This window comes from Puma concolor, chromosome C2 (assembly GCF_028749965.1).
Source record: "Puma concolor isolate L17-30 chromosome C2, mPumCon1.1.hap2, whole genome shotgun sequence".
NCBI classification, from domain to species: Eukaryota; Metazoa; Chordata; class Mammalia; order Carnivora; family Felidae; genus Puma; species Puma concolor.
Window position 1 is genome coordinate 23,521,389 of NC_141675.1, and position 19,059 is coordinate 23,540,447.

Consider the following 19,059-nt stretch of genomic DNA (forward strand, 5'->3'; position numbering starts at 1 on the left):
TTCCTGCTCAATTTTTTTTTTAAAACACTGCTTTCACAGTGACATATTTTTAAAATCCAGTTTAATTGTAGAAGGTTCTCAGCTTCAAACAACAAAATTACTAAAGCTTTTTGGTGGTGATGATGTGTTGTTGTTGTTGTTTTTTCATCTTATTTTTCATGTGCATGGTTTCTGTTTGACAGGTGCTAGATAAAAATTGTGGCTGAGATGAGAAAGCACTACTTAAGAAAAAGAGGTTGGATGTTTTTGTTTATTTGTGTAGGAAATTTTGCCAAAGTACCTTCAAGCCAAGGAAGAAATCACCAGTTTGCATGTTGCTATTTTTGCTGTGGTCTTCCCAAGTCTTCTTCTGATCCCTGACAGGTTCTCTCTCTGGTATAAAACAGATGAATGAATGACAAGAATATTGGCAAGCTCTGTGGCTTGTTTTTCATGCCTAGCCTGTTGGGTACCTCCGAATGAGTTTGTGAGCTTTCCTAAGTAAACCTAAAGGGGTTTATTTGTCAGAGCTAGAATCTCTAGTGAACAGTTCGCTAAGGCTTTGGTGAAGATGCACATGTAGACAAATGTAGCTGTTTTACTGCCAGCTTTTGTTCAGCATAAACAAGAAAACAGAGCGTGTTGGAAGGGCATCGCTGGTGTCAGTAGGATATCCTGATTTTTAGCTCTGGTTGGTGTGTGCTAGAAATCTCCAGAAGTTGGGAGGATTGATTCTGGGAGTCCAGAGGGCAGAGCTTATAGAGGCATTAACGTTATAGGACTAATTGGGGATCCTGGGTGCCCTGTTAAAGTAACCCTTGTCATCATTTATGCTAAAGATGATACCCTCCTGGCAGTTTGCCACAGTACAGTTCAGACGCATCTGCTTTTAACCCTTTTCCGTATATCACTGGAAGTCTGACAGTGCGCTGCATAAACACCTTGAGGACTACAGCATTCCGTGATTTCAGTTTCTAGAAGCCTCTTTCCCAACAGTGGTGTGGCCTGTGCTTATTAATAATAGTCTGGCTACTGAGTTATTACATGGATTAAAGTAAATAGAGAACACATCAGATCTGTGCAGATTCCTTTATCCGAATCTGTTATTACGAGGCCAGTTTCCTTTTCTCTGTCTCCTAACCTGTCACAAAGATTGTTTATTTTAAGGGCAGGTGGTCACTGTGATGTCTTTTTAGTAAGGTAGATTAAATGAGTAGCCATAAAGATAAATCTTAATTATTTGCATTATGCACATATTGAAATCACATATTTTGAACATCAGTTTGGTTAAGTTTTGTGTTTCTCATATGGAACTGTTAAGTAACGATCTTTAAAAAGGAAGAAAAATGCTAATAATTTTATAGGCAAAGATCCTCTGGGCACAAGCAGGACAAGTTCAATATCAACAAAAGCATGTAGGAAGCGGGAAGGTGGGTTCCTTTGAAGACCAGTGTAGTGAGTTACATTTGCACACTGTATACCACTTCTGGGAGATCAGACAAGATACTTCTCTCTCGTCAGCATTATTAGTTGATCAAAAAGGTAATTCTGCGTTAATTGACTTTGGAAAATACACTGTTGAGATGAAAACAGAGCCCAGGTTACCTTAGGACCAAGTTCACATTCTAGTTAAATATTTCTCTTACAACTTTAAAACCTGAAAGAACGTACATGTTTGTGTGTGCGTGCTTGTACTTCTGTGCCCTGTGTGCCTGGGAAACACAGTGTCCCCTTCTCTCGCTGTTGGGAAGATTTATTTTCATGGCTTAGTTTTTCCTCCCCCCGGATTGTGTATCTGAAGGCTGTCGGTTTGCGTCTCTCTTTCTCTGTCTCTTTGACAGGAACCATGCTGCCAGTTTTCTGCGTGGTGGAACATTATGAAAATGCCATTGAATATGACTGCAAGGAGGAGCATGCGGAATTTGTGTTGGTGAGAAAGGATATGCTCTTCAACCAGCTGATAGAAATGGCATTGCTGTCTCTGGGTTATTCGCATAGCTCTGCTGCCCAGGCCAAAGGTAAATAATGCATCCGTGGGGTTGGAAAAATTGCTTGGCATCCTTTGTTTACTTTGCAGGGAAAGCACTGAATATTTTTATCCAAAGAACTGTAGCCTGTGTGTTGCACTCGTGCCTTATAGACTGTGGGTTTAAAAAATTGGCTTAATTCAGTTTGGTTTAGTTAACACACATTTTGCGCGTGTGGAATGTCGAGGTAGATTTTTTTTTTTTAAATTACTTCAGCTGAATCATTAGTATGCTTATTGACCTTAATAATCTGCTCCACTGAGGACCCACAAGGAAGTGAGGAGCGTATTTGAGCAGATGGACTGTTGAGAGTCAATTTGCATTTATGACTGAATATCTAGTTCTGTTTCTTTTATTCTGTTTCTGATGGTTTTATGGGCTGTAAAGTATTTTTCAATGCTGATTCCCATTGCAATAGAGAATCTTATCTAAATCGTAAAGCCATTTAGAACTGGTTCAGCTATGTCTTATTAGAACTTCCTGTAAGTTAGGAAAATGTGGCCTGTGCATAGGTTTTATTGATGGGCTTTTATTTCCCAAATAATAAACAACCCTTCAGTCATTTACATAATTTTACAATTTGGAAAGCTAAGCTGTGAATATTTTCATTGACCTGCCTCTTAGAGGGAAGGGAATCATTCAAACAGAAATCACAGTATTGCTTGTGGTGGGGGCAGCGTAAAAAACAAGGACAACGACAACCTCCTGCTGGAAATATTATCTGAAGGGTACAATATTTAGTGATGTATTCTCTTTATCTGGAATAGGGCTAATCCAGGTCGGAAAGTGGAATCCAGTGCCACTATCTTATGTGACAGACGCCCCTGATGCTACGGTAGCAGATATGCTTCAAGACGTGTATCATGTGGTCACATTGAAAATTCAGTTACACAGGTGAGTCAGGACAGCAGTTCTAGGGCAGAACGTTTTCCGTGCCTGCTCTTTGGAAATAAAGCGTGTCTGGTCAGCCTTTGATGTGCATTTACTGGGTGTTTCAGAAAGGTAAATCCAAATTGATTTCATTGTTTTGCCCCTTCTGCTTTATTTTCCTAACTTCAGTGGATATTGAAAACCCGCTCCCCCCCCCACCCCCAAATTTGTAGGTTTTATGCAGGATATCAAAAGACAAGACTTTTTATATTTAGTCAATTAAATGATGCATTACAAGAAGGCATTTTACATAAAGTTTACTTAAGAGAAAAATATTTTTGCATATCATGAACAGTGCCATCTGTGTACATTTTGTGAAAGAATGCCTTATTCACTATTGCCGCGATCTCATTTATTTATATATTTTTTTTTACCATTTTAATTCGTATGAACGGAGTCACGAAAGGAAAACGGTTAATACGTTAATGCTTTTCACGATGGCTCGCGAGAAAGCAGTACACCTTAAATTGTCTTCCCAAGCGCATCAGAGCAGGAAGGTAGAAGTAACGTGAAAAAATAGCCACCACAGGCAGCTGATGTATAATTCATGCATCGATACAGCAGATGTGTTGTATAAAGTAATTAACTAATCGGAACAATCAGGAGACCGAGAGCAATCTCCAGATGCATCTGTTTGATGCGCAAAATGAAATCTGTCTGTCTTAAAGGAATGTTCTGCAGCGGGATGCAATCTTGTAATAATCCCCTTTCTAATCTATGTCTCAAATAGTTGCCCCAAACTAGAAGACTTGCCTCCCGAACAATGGTCGCACACCACAGTAAGGAATGCTCTGAAGGACTTACTGAAAGATATGAATCAGAGTTCGTTGGCCAAGGAGTGCCCCCTTTCACAGGTACTTAGCATAGCATGTAATAAATAATAAGCCATCATGGGCAGCCCTGATTTCAGGTTTGATGGGGCTCCATAGTCGAAAGCAACTGGTATCTGAAGCAGGTCTGTCAAAATTGCAAGGTGACTTGACCACTGGTGACTTGTAACAATATGCCTGATTTATTCTGGACAGCACCGTTACGCTTTTCCTCCCTTGGGGAAAAGAGCAAAGGAGAAACAGCTCAGCAGAAGACTGCCTTAGCTTGTTTTTAGATTCCTCTTCTGAGTTCTCGGAGCATGGAAGCTGCATTCTCCTGAGTGTCCTTATGTAAGAGAGAGTAAAGGTTGTATAACCTCCAGGAACCTTTGGTAAGCGCGAGTGGCAGTGTAAGTGTTAATGGAAAACTTCGCCATGCTACCTCAATAAAAAAAAAAAAGAGTACAGTTTCTAGATATTTTATCCGTTACAAAAAAAGGAGGAAAAAAAGCACTTCGTATAAACAATCATAGAAATAAGAAGTTTCTTCCCTGTAACTAAAGGTTGAGTGGTGCTCGGGGTTTTGTCACCAGTTCTGTGGCATTGGTTTACTTGTTTTGCTTTGTTCTTTGGTGGAATTTTATTTTTTTCCTCTGAGATTCCTGTCATGTTATCAGAGACTCTTGAAATGAGACAAAGATTTATTATTGTATTTGATATTTTAGAATGAATTTTGGTGAAGCGTAACTAAAACTCTAGATGGAGACTGCCCCTTTTTCTAAATTTCAAACCAAACATTTTTGATCACGCTTAGCTGATTTCACGTAAGAAAGGGTGCTGTGAACCTGCTCTTCATGGGCTGCTTGTGTAGTCGCTACCTAATTGTGTCAAGATGCCATCCCCCGGTGTCAAACCCGATGTGAGGTCATCCCGTGATCTAGTATGATTCAAGTACGATCCGACGAGATTTTTACCCCGTTTTGAAGTTTTTCTTTTATGTCAGGTTCAGAATGTAATCCTGAGTGTTAGTCTGTCAGTCACTTGAATGTGAACCGTATGACTCTGCTATAAACATTTCTGCTCTTGAGATTTTCTCAAAATATACTTCCAGTGTGATGCTTGTGAAGGTACTGGTACCTTCAGAAGGAAGCTTGCGGGCTTTTGTGCTACTGTCTTATGGAAACTCCCATGTATCCCTGTAATGCAGGTTGCTGCATTACAGTCCATCGGCTTTACTTTGATATTTGTTAACGATTATAGGAGTGAAGCAAGTGAATTAAATTTATAGTTAATTATGGCTTCCTATATTATAAGGTAAGCTGTAGCCATAGGTGAAAAAAATTTTCATATTGCAGGTGTCAGTTTCTTGGAATTCAGGGCAAATTCTTTTTGTCATTTAGCTTATTTCCTTCTATCTTCCCTCTCTCACCCTTGGAGTAGAGAGGATGTGCTCACCCTTGGAGTAGGGAGGATGTGAATTTATAACCATTGAATAAAAGTAATTTAAATTAATTAAACACAGTTAAATCAATAGGATGATATAATGAAGCAGGTGACTCTTACATCTGGGACTTTGGGTTTCGCAGACAACTCCAGATAATGTCACTTGGTTACTAGCATTTGAAAATTTGAAATGGCCTAGAAATAAACTTTTTTAGAAATCAAAGTTAAGACCTACATAGCCCCAGTATGTTGCTAAATGTTCCATTGATTTTGGAAGGAAATTCAGGCAACGATTTCAGGCATTTACTGTGAACTGGAGAAGAGAATGCTAGTACCAGTATTTATTGATATAAGCAGTGAGAACTGATTGTTCAGTGACATCAACATTCAGCCAGTAAACTCTACCTCACTATAGCCTGTAAATATAATTGTGAACGTACTTAATGTTATCATGGGAAATGAATTGAATACAGACAATTATAACATTAAACAGAATGACCAAATGAAATTCGGGGCTTGGTTTTGGAGTCCTCCGTTGGTGAACTTCTGTGGAGACACGTTTAGGAGAACATGTGGCTGTGTGTAAGCAGGAGCCCCTGCTGTAATCGTGAAGTGGTGAAACCAGGCTGTAACTTCAACATCAGTTGTAATTACAGTTGTCCTTTCTTTAAAAATATCTTTCGAAAAGACTACATGTGGTTTACCAGTGGCAACAGATATTTGAGATCAATTTAATGCTTAATATGAAAAAAATGCGACCTGTTCTTTAAATGAGGGGGTTATTTCTCTCTCTAGAATGAGTCCATGGATCGTAATACTTAATTTGGAACGTTGTAATAATGAACTGGTTTCCCTTTGCTTCTTTATTTTCTTTTCTGTCATAAGTTATTAAAGAAGAGAAAACCAGGCTCTGTAAGGCCTTAGCCCAAAATATATGCTGAGCTTGGCGAAACAACTCTTTCTCTCCCCTGTGGTTGAGATACAGCGATGAAGATGGCATTGTGAAAAATGCCTTGCAAGTAAATATTGCCTCAGTTTTACACAAAATGGAACCTGACGTGAAGAAACACTCATGTTAAGAGGTGTTTATCCCCCTCCCCCGCCTGTGGAGTTTTGATCTACTTGCTTGAGAATTTTGAGTATAAAAGTCTAATATGCACATTTTGCTGTACATTGAGAGTTTTGTTTACTATGATAAAATACCTCAATAGCAAGTATAGCTACAGGGCCCCTTAATATTATGCTTAGCAGAATGTCCAGCCTATGGACGACCCTAGGTTGACTCCCTTTACAGAGTAGAGTCCAGGAGGGAAAACCAATGGGAATCCAGCAGGAATGTGCTTGGGGTGCCTGAGAAGCCTTGCCTCCAGTGCTCTTAGGAGGATTGCCCCACACTTGCTAGACAGATGTCCTTGGAATATTCAAACTAGGTTTTTATTGTACCCAGACTCTTCCTTGGACAGATGAAGAAGCCAGTGAGCCTAGAGGTTAGTCAAAACACTGGTTAGTGTCTGACCCAAAAATCCTTCCCAATGATAAATTTTAGAGTGTGTTGATTTTAAAATGCACACTTAATGTTTTTGTGCAATAATGTGTGATAATATTTGCAAGGTTTTCTCCAGCTGCAGAAATTCCATAAGGGTGCATGTGGTTTGATTTATAACTATGCCTTTATTTCTATGACTGCTTTCCTAAATCATGAATCTGCCCAAATAGATTGACATCCATCTATTACGTTTTGGTACCACGTGTTTATTTTTGTAAAAACATGCTAAGATGCAAACACTAAGCTCCTTATGGAGCTGAAGTCGATCGCTTTCTTGGTCGCTTTCTTGTTACTTTTACTTTTTTCAGTGGATGTGGTTGGCTAAGGTGGGCGTTGTATTCTGAACTGCAAGTAAGAAGGAGAGAATCAATCTGGCTTGGGGACAAGAAAGCCTGTGGTCATAAGAACGTTGAGTGTATGGATTCGGGAGGTAAATGGGAACTTAAAAAGAAGTAAACATTTGATTTACAATAAAACATTTCATTTTCATTTTAGTTTTCCCTGAAGTTTTAGAAATTGAACTTAAGCACTGGATAAACATATATACATTCAGTGTAAGGATACATTCATTTTGTTAAAAGGTCAATGATTACTTCTCCCAGCCTAACTGATGTCTTTCTTCTAAAAATGTTTAGATCAGATATTCCTGAGAAATTATAATCTGATACGTGCATTTTTACCACCCCTACCCCACCACACACACTCGCGCGCGCGCACACACACACACACACACACACACACACACTAACCCATCACGACTTTCACATTGTTAAGGGATTGGATTACTATTTCCTTTCTCGCCTAGAGATCAGTAGCTCCAGGCCCTAGTCCTACATGAAGTAAGTGAAAAGCATCATTTTTATTTTCAAGTAGCAAAATATATATAAAATGTATTTAAGTTTGAATGTTTCATTTATTTATTTTTTATATGAAATTTATTGTCAAATTGGTTTCCAGACAACACCCAGCGCTCATTCCAACAGGTGCCCTCCTCAATACCCATCACCCACCCTCCCCTCCCTCCTAAGAATGTTTCATTTAGAAGTTGTATTGAATAAAATCATCTTTCCTTTTCCTGAGAGCATCTAAGATCTAATATATGTCAGACTTTCTGTTAGGTATTGGTAGGACAGGTAAACCTGCCCTTCTGAAGCTTACCATTTGATCATGCTGATTCTATGAAATTTGACAGTCGCTGCCATAAGCATCTAATAGACCTCTGTGCTGCGTTGATTTTCAGTCTATATGATGCATAGCACCAGAGCAACAACTTAAAAATCCGTATCAGTTATACTATAAATACGTGTTTTTTAAATTGCACTTTACATTATTGTTTCATAATTTTTAGACTGAAATGACACTTTTGAAAATTTGTAAATAAGCATTAATAATCACTCTATAGAGGGAGCACCTGGGTGGCTTAGTCAGTTAAGCGTCTGACTTCGGCTCAGGTCATGGTCTCCTGGTCAGTGAGTTCGAGTCCTGTGTCGGGCTCTGTGCTGACAGCCTGGATCCTGCTTCGGATTCTGTGTGTGTGTCTTTCTCTCCCCCTCCTCCACTCACGCTCTGTCTCTCTCTCTCTCTGTCTCTCAAAAATAATAAACACTTTAAAAAGTTTTTTTTTTTTTAATTTTTTTTTTTCAACGTTTATTTATTTTTGGGACAGAGAGAGACAGAGCATGAATGGGGGAGGGGCAGAGAGAGAGGGAGACACAGAATCGGAAACAGGCTCCAGGCTCTGAGCCATCAGCCCAGAGCCCGACGCGGGGCTCGAACTCACGGACCGCGAGATCGTGACCTGGCTGAAGTCGGACGCTTAACCGACTGCACCACCCAGGCGCCCCAACACTTTAAAAAGTTTAAAAAAATCACTCTCTAGACAGCACCCAACATCAATATTCATATATTGTATTTCATCTGAGAGTCTAACCCTATGAAATTTATTCACACGTTCACATACTTAACTCATTCAAAACTATGTATTGGCAGTCTGCTGTGTGACAGGCTTCCTGTTTTCTATGTGGTAATAAGGATGATACACCTTCATAAGTGAAATAATAATTTTTATTTAGTGCTTTTGATGTAGGATGGGCAAGTCCATCACCCTGAGTGGAGTATAGTTTGTGTTGTACTCACAGTGGAGGAACCCGAGGCAGCGTTTAAATGAGTCTCATGGTTACATAGCTGCTAAAGCAGAGGAGAGAGAATTCACACCCAGAGCCTGTGAGCTTAACCAAATATCCTTCTTGGTCATATATAGATGAAGGATTTTTTTTAAGGCTTTCTCAAATTAATTTGATGCGTTTTGTAAAATACTTCCATTTCCCTGAAGTACTGGTAACTACTTACAGTTTTCCAATCGCATTTATTCTCGTTGCTGAAATTTTGGTTTAGCAGATGTGTTTTGATTTTGTTGTATGCACGTTGACTTGCTTTGAAAGTATTAGTGTTTCATGCCCCTAGTTTAGAAGTGAGAGGGTAGTTTAGAGCACAGGGACTAACTTCTGGGATACGGGTGTTTTGGAGGTTCCAAAAGGCTTGAGTTTACTAGCTCTATGGCAGTCACTTCCTCCCCCCATCCTGTCACATCCATCTGGATCAATAGGTATAATTGAGCTAATAGGCCTTCATTTTGAACCCCAAGACAATGTTAGGAATTTGCATTGGAAATAGTGGGCACTTTAATTTCTTGAGTCTATTTGCAAGTACAGACCTTCCTCAGCCACTGGCCTGATATGATAGATGAGGATATAACTGCCCAACTCCATTTAAAAATAGAGCGTTTCCTGTTTGAGATGTGCTTGTAGGTTTTTGTACTTGCCCGTTCCTGATATAATACATAAATATTATTGGATACATAAACTTTTTTAAATTCTAGGACTTTTCCCAGTCCTTACCCTACTGACCGTGGGTATCCAAGGTTATGAACATCTGCTTTGCCAGGCACTGAAGTACTTGATACTGATTGGATTTTACTACCATTTTCAGCAATGAGATTCATAAAGGAAATGGTAAACCAGTCTTATATGGGTAGTAGTGTGAATTGCTACTTATTTTTTTCTGCCTTCCTATTGGAACTAGTTATTCTTCATTCTCTTTGAACTTAGTCATCTGCTCTGTGTTAATATTATAATGTATAGAATTTACAATAGAAGAATAAAAATGCGCTCCAAATTGCAAGTTTTCCTAAGTCTCATATAGCAGGCTCATTTTTAGCTGATTTAGATACATAAGGATTTTACTGTAGCTTGATGTTAGCTCTCTGTAACCTTTCAGATATATTAATCAAAAAAGCCAAACTTAATAAAGCATCTAACTTAAAATGGATTGATCTCAAATATTTTATAGCTGCTATCTTTTCACAATAGTAAAACATAAGAGTTTAAGCCATGCCAATTTAGAGAGTGCTTAACAATGTGTAAGTACTTCATTTTCACTTAATAGATTTTTACCTGTGCTTTGTTTTAGATCTGAACAGGTTTCCTTTGACCTCAAAATCACTAATGCAAGGAAAATTACCATATCATGAGAGCATTTCCCCTATTTTTTTTTTTCTCTGACTTGCAGAATAATAAATACTGCCAAGGCTGAGGAGTATAGACCTGGCCTGGAAAAAGCCTATTAAATGCTATTTTCTAATTTTTTTTCAAGTTAACCGAATCATGCTAATAAATCTGATTTTCTTGCTAAAACAGAGCTAGTTTTCGAGTGCTTTTGAGTGTCTTTTTTTTGCAACTACTACTTAAATTTCAAGTTGGGCTCTGTCTGGACTTGCTTTTTAAACCTGCTTTATTTCGTGTCAGATTTGGCCAGACTCGTAAACAAATAAACAAAAGACCTTAAATTCGGGATAATCAAAACAAATAGATACACGCACCCAATTTTTTTTTTTTTTCCTGTTTCATTGGAAACTGCTCGATCATAACGTGTTCGGAGTATAAAAAACATAAGAGAGCCTTTAACATAACAGGAGAGAGCCTCAGCCCGGCTCTGCAGCTCATTGCCAATTGAAGTAAGGAACGCTCTGGCTGTTGGGACTTTTAAATCTAGACTTAAAAGTTATTTGTTCTGTTTAGCATTTTTAAAACGATTCTATTAGGAATTGTATGTGCTTCAGTTTTAATTTTAACTCATAATGATTGTAAAGCACCCTGGGATGCTTGCATGAAGGGCGCTTCAGAAATGTAAGATTGTATTGTGTTCTAATATGCAGTATTATTATGGGGTGCTGGAGTTTCATCACGGACAATTCATAAGGTTGCAGAATTCTTCATTGAAGGTAGCTGACATCTTTCAGACATCCTTCAGTAGTCTTTTTTTTTTCTTTTATTTTTACTCTAAAACTTTATCCTCTTTAGCCATCATCGTTTTCTTTACTTCTTTAAAAAAAATATTATCTTTATTGCAGTATTTTCCCATAAAAATGCTAATCTAATTTAGTTTCCTCAGAGGGGTTAAAGGTGCAAACCACATGATAGGTTGAAAGTTAAGAAAAGATTAACGCTTTGTTAGCACCCTTTGAGATCACATTTTCACTTCATCCTTGGGTACCACTGATTGTCCTAGGCTTGTCCCTTTCTACTGTCAATCCAGCCTTTATTCCCAGGCAGTTAAAAAATGTGGAGCTACCTGAACCAAGTATTAACTTTATGAAACGACACAATAGAATTTCCAGATGTGTTGAAACTCCTGGGTTGTGATAACATAGGACAGAGCCTCATTTCGTTTTCTTTTTGTTTCTTAATGGAACTATTTCTTGGTGTGATATATTTCTTTAGCAACTTCATTCTGTCACTTTTTATGGGAGTCTTTGTGTGTCATTGCTCTTTGCCATCACTTTAATTAGTGAGCTTGTACCATTCATTACCTAGGAGTCAAGAATGTGAGCTCTGTCATTACTAGCTCTGTCAGCTCTGGGAAGTGACTCTCCATGCCTCAATTTCCTCATCTATAAAGTAGGAAGATAATAGCACCAATTTTTCAGGATTGTTATGAGAATTACGTGAAATACTACTTGTTAAACATTTGGAACATTGCTCAGTTCTAAAGTGTACAATAACTTTGGCTGTTTTTCTACAACATGATGATTGAGAGGTTGCAATTACACATGGGGATGCTGTATAGTCATCTAAGAAACTGCTGCTCCAAAGAAGATTTTGATGCAGACTTTTTATGGAAACAACCAAGAACTTTTCACATGTGGAAAAAACAGAGGACTGTGTTACAGTCCATTCTCACCTGTGAGGGGCACTTTTAGCATCATCCTTTGAATCATTATAAATTTCCCATGTATTTTTAAATGGAAGTGGGGAAAGGCTCAAACCTTGCACTTTAAATAAGTCCATTTGCAAGTTAAGCAAATAAGGTACCTTAGATTAGACAGTGTCCAAAAAGCATAAAGATGCCTCAGGGGACTGTCCTGTGGGTGGGAGCCTGTCTCGTGTCCTTTTGTGAACTCCCCTCACTCCCACTCCCTGCGCTCAGGGCTCCATCCTGCCTTTGCACACCCATCATAGTACTTTCCATGCTGTTCTGAGATTATGTGCAGACTAACTAGGCTCGCCTTACCTTGTGATTAACTGTCACAAAGGGACTAAGTTTGATTCATCATCACAGTTGTAAATCCTGGCACACAGTAGGATCTCAGGAGTATTTATGAAGCTGATGCCTCATAGGCTTTTTGCCGTGTTAATTTCATGAACCAATAAACTATGTCAGTAGTTTTATTAGTAGTAGTTTATAGATACTCTGATCTATAATATCCTACTGTACAAAATATTTCTCCTATTACACTTCTCAATTTTTAGTTTATCTAACTGAGAGCAAATTCTGAATTTTTCTGTAAGGAAATCTACTGATACTCCAAGCTGTCTTGTATTTTTGCTTATGTTACAATGTTCTTGAATATATGTGCAAATTTACATGTTTGTAAGCAGAACAGTGACCTTGGAGATACAAGGGACCCAGAGATGTAAAATATGCTGCAAAAGATCTAATTATATGTCACTGTTAAGCACAGCCTTTTAACGATATATTTATATGCATGTCTGAAATTTTTCTTCCCTATCAAACATATATTTCAGCATGGCTAATACTTTTCATTTTGGGTCAATTGTGTTATATTTGAGATCCATGCTCTTTTACTGTTAGTTCCATTTGTCCATTTCTCGTGTTTCAAAATAATGTAAAGAAGGAAAATTTCGATAGCACAGTCCATTGATTTATATTCAGAGATGCTGATGCTGCCAACATAAAAATGCTAACAGTCAGTACCACCCCATATGGGCTTACAATGTCCATTCCTCAGTTGATGTTCTAAAGTCCACGTTTGGCATTGGAGACTCTGTATAGGGCTATAAACACATAATGTGTAAAAGTCCACTGTATAAAGGCCCAGAATCACCTGAATTTAGGGAGAGCTGCAAGTGTAGATAACTGTTCAGCCATTCCAGAATGGGCCCCAGGGACCCGGCTTGTCCACCCTTCTGCATGAGCACCAGCTCAGCCTGGAGCACATACCTCCAGTGATGGACGGGGCACATTATCTCTCGATGTCCAACCTGTGCAACATTTTTACTGTTTCACTATAACTCCTAAAGAGGTGATTACCAGAATATGGCAGTTTCCAAAACTGTGAAGCATTTTCATAATATTGATAAAGACGAGCCAGATTAATTTTATTTTCCTCTGTGACCTATTCCAGAGGTGACATTGGTTTATCTTTATTGAGTAGACATAGAAAGTCTTGGTTAACAACTAACAGTAACTTAAAAACACAGAAATCAAGGACATGATTTAGCTCTTAGTCTCCTGTGAAATCTTGGATCAGATATGAGGGGATCCATCAACGCTGTGATAGGCTTCTGAGGATTTGTGCAGACCCAGAAATTATAAGTTACTTTTGGGAGTGTATGTGGAGAGACCTTCCACAGGTTTCATGAGATTCCCAAAGAGAGTTTTGTCATTCCATAAAAAAGCTAAATTCTGGGCTGTCTTTTCTCCCCAAGTTTTTAGGCAGTCTGGCTTAAAAATCTTAATAGTGTTCATATGAAGAAAGAATGCAGAGAAGGAATATAAAATCTGTAAAGAGTTACAGAGCCTAATTCTAGTACAGTTGACCTTTGAACAACACAGGGTTGGGGACACTGACCCCCTGCATAGTCAAAAATCCACGTATAACTTTTGACTTCTTAGAAACTTAACTATTAACAGCCTACTGTTGACCAGAAGCCCTACAGATAACATATAAGTTGACTAACACATATTTGTATGTTACATGTATTATTTACTATATTCTTACAATAAAATAAGCTAGAGGAAAGAAAATGTTAAGAAAATCATGAAGAAAAGAAAATGCATTACTGTACTGTAAAAAAGTCTGCATATAAGTGGACCCATGCAGTTCAAACCTATGTTGTTCAAGGGTCAACTGTATTTACTTTTGAAAAAATGGATTCTAACTACTTCAGTCCTTTTACTCCGTGGCTTAAAGTTTTTCAGAATGCTTTATTTAGGACCCCTGGCATTTAACACAAATGTGTTACTTTTTCTTGTGCTGTGTCTAAGTACAGATACTAGAAGTTGTAATCTCCATAGAGGATGAGAGATTTAACTATGCAAGGACCATCAGAGAAAGAATAAGCAAGCATTCCTCAAATTGCCAAGTTGGTGCAGACTGCTTAAAATTTAGAATCTTAGGAAACGATTTTTGCTGTAAAATAAGTCATTGGATTTAGATTAATCTAATGAAAAGCTCGTGAAAATTCTTTTTGGAGTAGGATAATGTTTAATGTATAATGATGGGTGTATTTTTAATAATCACATTATAAATAAGAAACCAGGGGACTTTAACCTTCCTAAAAATAACACTGTAGTTGGGGCATTTGCAGTGAATGCCTGTGAATGGCTGATGTGTATTACAGGTAAATCTTCTTAAGTCATTGAAGAAGACCCTACAGGACCTCTGTTTGGGAATACATGTAGATTTCATAGACTCTGAAAGCCATTAGAAGGGACCCTGGAGATTATCTAATTCAATCCCCTTCATGTTGCAGATGAACAAAGTAAGCCGCTGTGCAATTAATTTGAAATATTACATACCCTTAGTCATAATACACCTTTAACAAATATTTTCTAATTTAAGCTCTTTACTAATATATTCAATTAGTTTGAATAAGAAGGTTTCAGGATGGTAAACATTTCTAGAATAGGTACTTCTACAAAACAACAGAGTAGAGAATCTGGTCAAAGGTATTATCCGGGCCTTAGGTAAAATTACTTTATGTGGAAAAACCATGTGAACTGTGAGCCAACATTTTCTTTAAAAATTATGAATTGGGTATTTAAATAATTAAATATGATTTCTGTGCTTTGGAATGGTCACGTTTTCATCCTTAGGAACCGCCAGAAAATTCAAAAAGATTTAGATGTGTTCTCTTTGTGCTTCCTTTTGTATTGGAGGTTGGTACTGAGATTCCATTTTTAGCATGACACAAGGGTAACTTTCTGTGAAGATGCCGTTTTCAGGCACTGGAATTGATCACGATGGCAAGAGCCATAACTGACAACTGGAGTTTAAGTAAAATTTATAAGTGATTAGTCTCCTCTCAACAAATTGAGATTCCGAATATGCCCCAGTTGTATCTCCCAAGAGAATGGCTTAGAAAGCAATAGAGGATCCAGAGGGAAAGATTTGGGGAACATAAGCTAACATGCACAAACAGAGTATTACACTTAGAAATCCTGCCATTTGCTTCTCATAAATTCAAGCCCATTTCCCTTCCTTCCCACCCCCAAATACCAGATGGGGGACTACCTGTTAATTTTCAACAAATTCGTTCCATGTCACCATCTCATATGATGCCTTTTAGAGCTTGTTTGTAGTATTTGATATCCTTTGGGATTAAAAGAAAATTCCATTTGCTGAGAATCTCCATTAAAATTGTGTTTGAACATGGAGTTGATTCCATTTGATCCAAAATTAAAGTTTGACCTTTGGGTTTTTCACATGCATATGAAAAACTGCTGTGAAATTCAGGCCACAGGCAGACAGGACACAGAGAAAGAGGAGGGGCGTCAGAGTGTATGAAGTTACACTTCTCAAAAAATAAAAATGTAAAAGAATAGGGAGCCAGCAGTTTGACAGATTGTTCAGTAAATGCTCATTTTATTGAAAATTATAAAAAGGTGCTTAATGCCTCTGTGCCATTAATACAATACATAAAAAGGTTACTGTCAAGATTAGTGTTCCAGTCCTGAAAATTAACTATAGGGTTTTATGCATCACTCTGCATCGACTGAGAAGTTAAAGGTTTCTGTATATACATTTCACATGCGCGGGCATTTATTTCAGAAAACAATTATTTTAGACTTTATGCCAAAGACATTAGCAGTAATGTGCTTTCATTTAAAACATGGACATAGCAGATATATATTACAGACAAGGTAGAACCATGAAAATCGCCTTACAGAATTAAACTGGGGTGAGATTATTTCCCTTGCTGTCTCTAGAGTATTCCAATTCAAAACATACATTCCTTCCTACAGAAAAAGATATTCAGATTCCTTAGTTGAAATTAATTAGCATTCAGAAACCAGATAGCATGTTTTTGGGTATTCATGAGATCTCTGTTTGAAAAAAATGTTTTTAACTTGTAGAAATGTGTTGCAACACACAGATGGGAAGAAAAAGAAAAAAAAATCTCTTTAGCAAGCACTGTGTGTAAAAGGAATATTACATTTTGCACGCTCCTGATTGCTCTGTGTAAACAGTTTTTGACATCTGTCTTTATAGTTTTCGAGGAGAGGAAGACTTTGTTAAAAGAATCATTTTTATACAGCAGTCACCATTTCAGTCTTGCTTTACCTGTATTATGAAAGCAGATGGTCTGCATGTCTTTTGAATATTTATAACTATCAAAAACAATCTCTTGCTATTCACCCTTAGGCTTATGAGATGTCAGGACTGTTCTGGTTGAAAAAAATCATCCTGGGTGTTTACAGAAAGAGGATTACATTAAGCTGAAATGACTATACATTTTCCAGTTTAATATTTGTCCATCAGCTGTTTAATCGTATTTAGATAATTGTGTAAATAAGATGTTGTAGCCTTTGCCCTCTCTGCTGATGGAGCCTGAAAGCTTTAAACATGGGTGAACCACCATTTTGTAGATGCTCCTGCTACCTCCTCCCACCGCAGTGAAACCATCAGCAAGTCTTTAGTAAGTTTTGATCAGGATATCACAGTCCTGTTTAAAAAAAAAAAAAAAATAGTGCACAAAAAGTCAGTATGGAGATCAGATGAAATGCTAGGGAGCTTCTGGCTTCCGGGACAGGCTGTTTAGTTTATTAGAGTATATCGTCATATGCAAATATGGTACAGCACTTCAATTACCCTTTAAAGATGTCGTGGCTTTCTCTTCATTCTTCACGAGTATTCGGAGCTTGGAGGGTATTTTGGAAAACTTTTGGTATAGTGGGGGTTAACTGTTTTTTGACTGGAAGCTGAGCAATCAGAGATAACAGATTTTGCTGTGGTTGGTTGATTTGGCAGAAAAGCATGAACAGTTTTGGTTTAAATGATTGAATAACCTGATTAGCATTGTTTTGGGGTGGGTTTTTTTGTTGTTGTTAAAGGCACAACAAAGCAATTTTAAGGGTAATCAGATCACTGCCTTTCCCCAGTTGATAAACCTTTTTTTTTTTTTTTCAGAAGTCCTCACCTCTCCCTAAACCTCTTTATTGGCTACCAGGATGACCAAGTAGAAAAATAAAAACATCTTCTTTCAGTTTCTAAATGTGTTCTAAATATATACCTACAGCGTATGTTATATTCTAGCGGGGGGGTTGAAAGAATATATAATATGTTGAAAAATGATTTGACCTCAAGCAATTCCTTATGGGGTTTTTTGTTGTTGTTTTTGTTTTTCAAACAAATACCTGCAGTATTTGAGAGCAAAGGTTTAGAATGTTCTAACTATATCTAAGTCAGGCTTTAGAAAAATTCCACCCTTACCTTTTCACAATTAGAAAGGTTATAAATAATGTATTTGGCTGAAAAGGAAGCTCAGCCTGTGGCAGATGGTATCATTCTAGAGTACTGGGGTTTCTGTGAAGATGGCATTCTTTCAGATCGGAACTTCAGCAGACTCTCAGAAAGAACCGAAGCTCTTCATAGGGAGCAGACATGTGCTTTATGGATCTTAGAAAAGCTTACAACTTGGCTCCTAGGATGAGAATATTGTGTCACACTGGGGTTATGAGACCCACAGCCAATTTCTGCCAACTTTCAAATTGCGTTTCCCAACACTGGAAGCTGTGGCCTATTCCTTGGCTGGTGTACTGTGTAGCATTTGAACTTGAGATTTGAGCTGCCTGAGTTTGGTCCGCTTGATTGTTTTATTCCCTGACCATCGGTGGTCTACACAGACCGGCCGCTGAGTAGGAAAACTTGCGATACAACTTGTGCCTTTTTCAAAGTGCTTTGGAGAGCTTGTATAAATAGACACCGAGAGAGAGAACTGGAATAACATAACCACCAAGCACTGCGACTTCCGAGACATCTGTGTGGATGTATTTTGAAAAACCTGGGAAGGGATCTCTTGCAAATTAATGAACAAAGTTTCTTTAAACTATGAGTCCTATCATGACAGCTAAAAATGATGCATCTGAAAAGATTCATGGGACAAGCTGCCATTACCTTTGACCCTTAGGAGCAAAAAAAAAAAAAAAAAATTGTTTCTGGTAGCTTCCAGTAACGGCTAATTCAGTGATCTTTGATCCTTTGATTGATCAGCTAATATATGCCCAGCCCCGTTGTGAGTCCAGGCCTTTCAGACATGCAACCCCAAGACTGACAGCAGCAGGAAGAATGGTGGGAAGGTGCCATGTGCTGGATCTACACCAAGTCAGGAAAGGCTTTGCAGAAGCAAGGGTGCCTGAACTGTGTCCTGAAGAATGAGCTGCTGTTAGCTAGAGAGGAGAGAGGGCACAGCTCGAAAATCCAAGTCAGAGAAGCGGTAGATGTCTTCCTGATACCTGCTTCTGGGTACAGGCCAGCTTCACAAAGATACTGCCAGATTGGAATATTGAAACAAATGGTGGAAATACTTTTTTTTCCCGGGGTGTGTTCTCTTGTTATCCCTTGACCCGAGTTAATAAATTTAATTAGTCTACTCTGTTCTTCGGAAGAAAATTTGACATAAAATAACAACATTTGAAAATTTTATCTGATGCTCTTCTGTTATTTAAAGCATAGTCTTTGGACTGATCTGAAATGTGATCATATAATAAAAGCCAGTGAGGAGGAGGCAGAGGGTTGTCATAG

General features: G+C 38.1%; 1 protein-coding gene across 9 annotated transcripts in view; it reads left to right on the forward strand.

Moving 5' to 3' along the window:
• SATB1 (SATB homeobox 1) overlaps window positions 1–19,059 on the forward strand; it is a 100,512-nt gene that overhangs the window by 26,279 nt on the left and 55,174 nt on the right. For all 9 annotated transcript variants that reach the window (XM_086674213.1, XM_086674211.1, XM_086674216.1 and 6 more), the window contains 3 exons: window positions 1,821–1,997; window positions 2,774–2,900; window positions 3,667–3,790. In XM_086674213.1, the coding sequence (XP_086530339.1) occupies window positions 1,821–1,997; window positions 2,774–2,900; window positions 3,667–3,790 (428 nt within the window). The remainder of the gene's footprint in view (window positions 1–1,820; window positions 1,998–2,773; window positions 2,901–3,666; window positions 3,791–19,059) is intronic.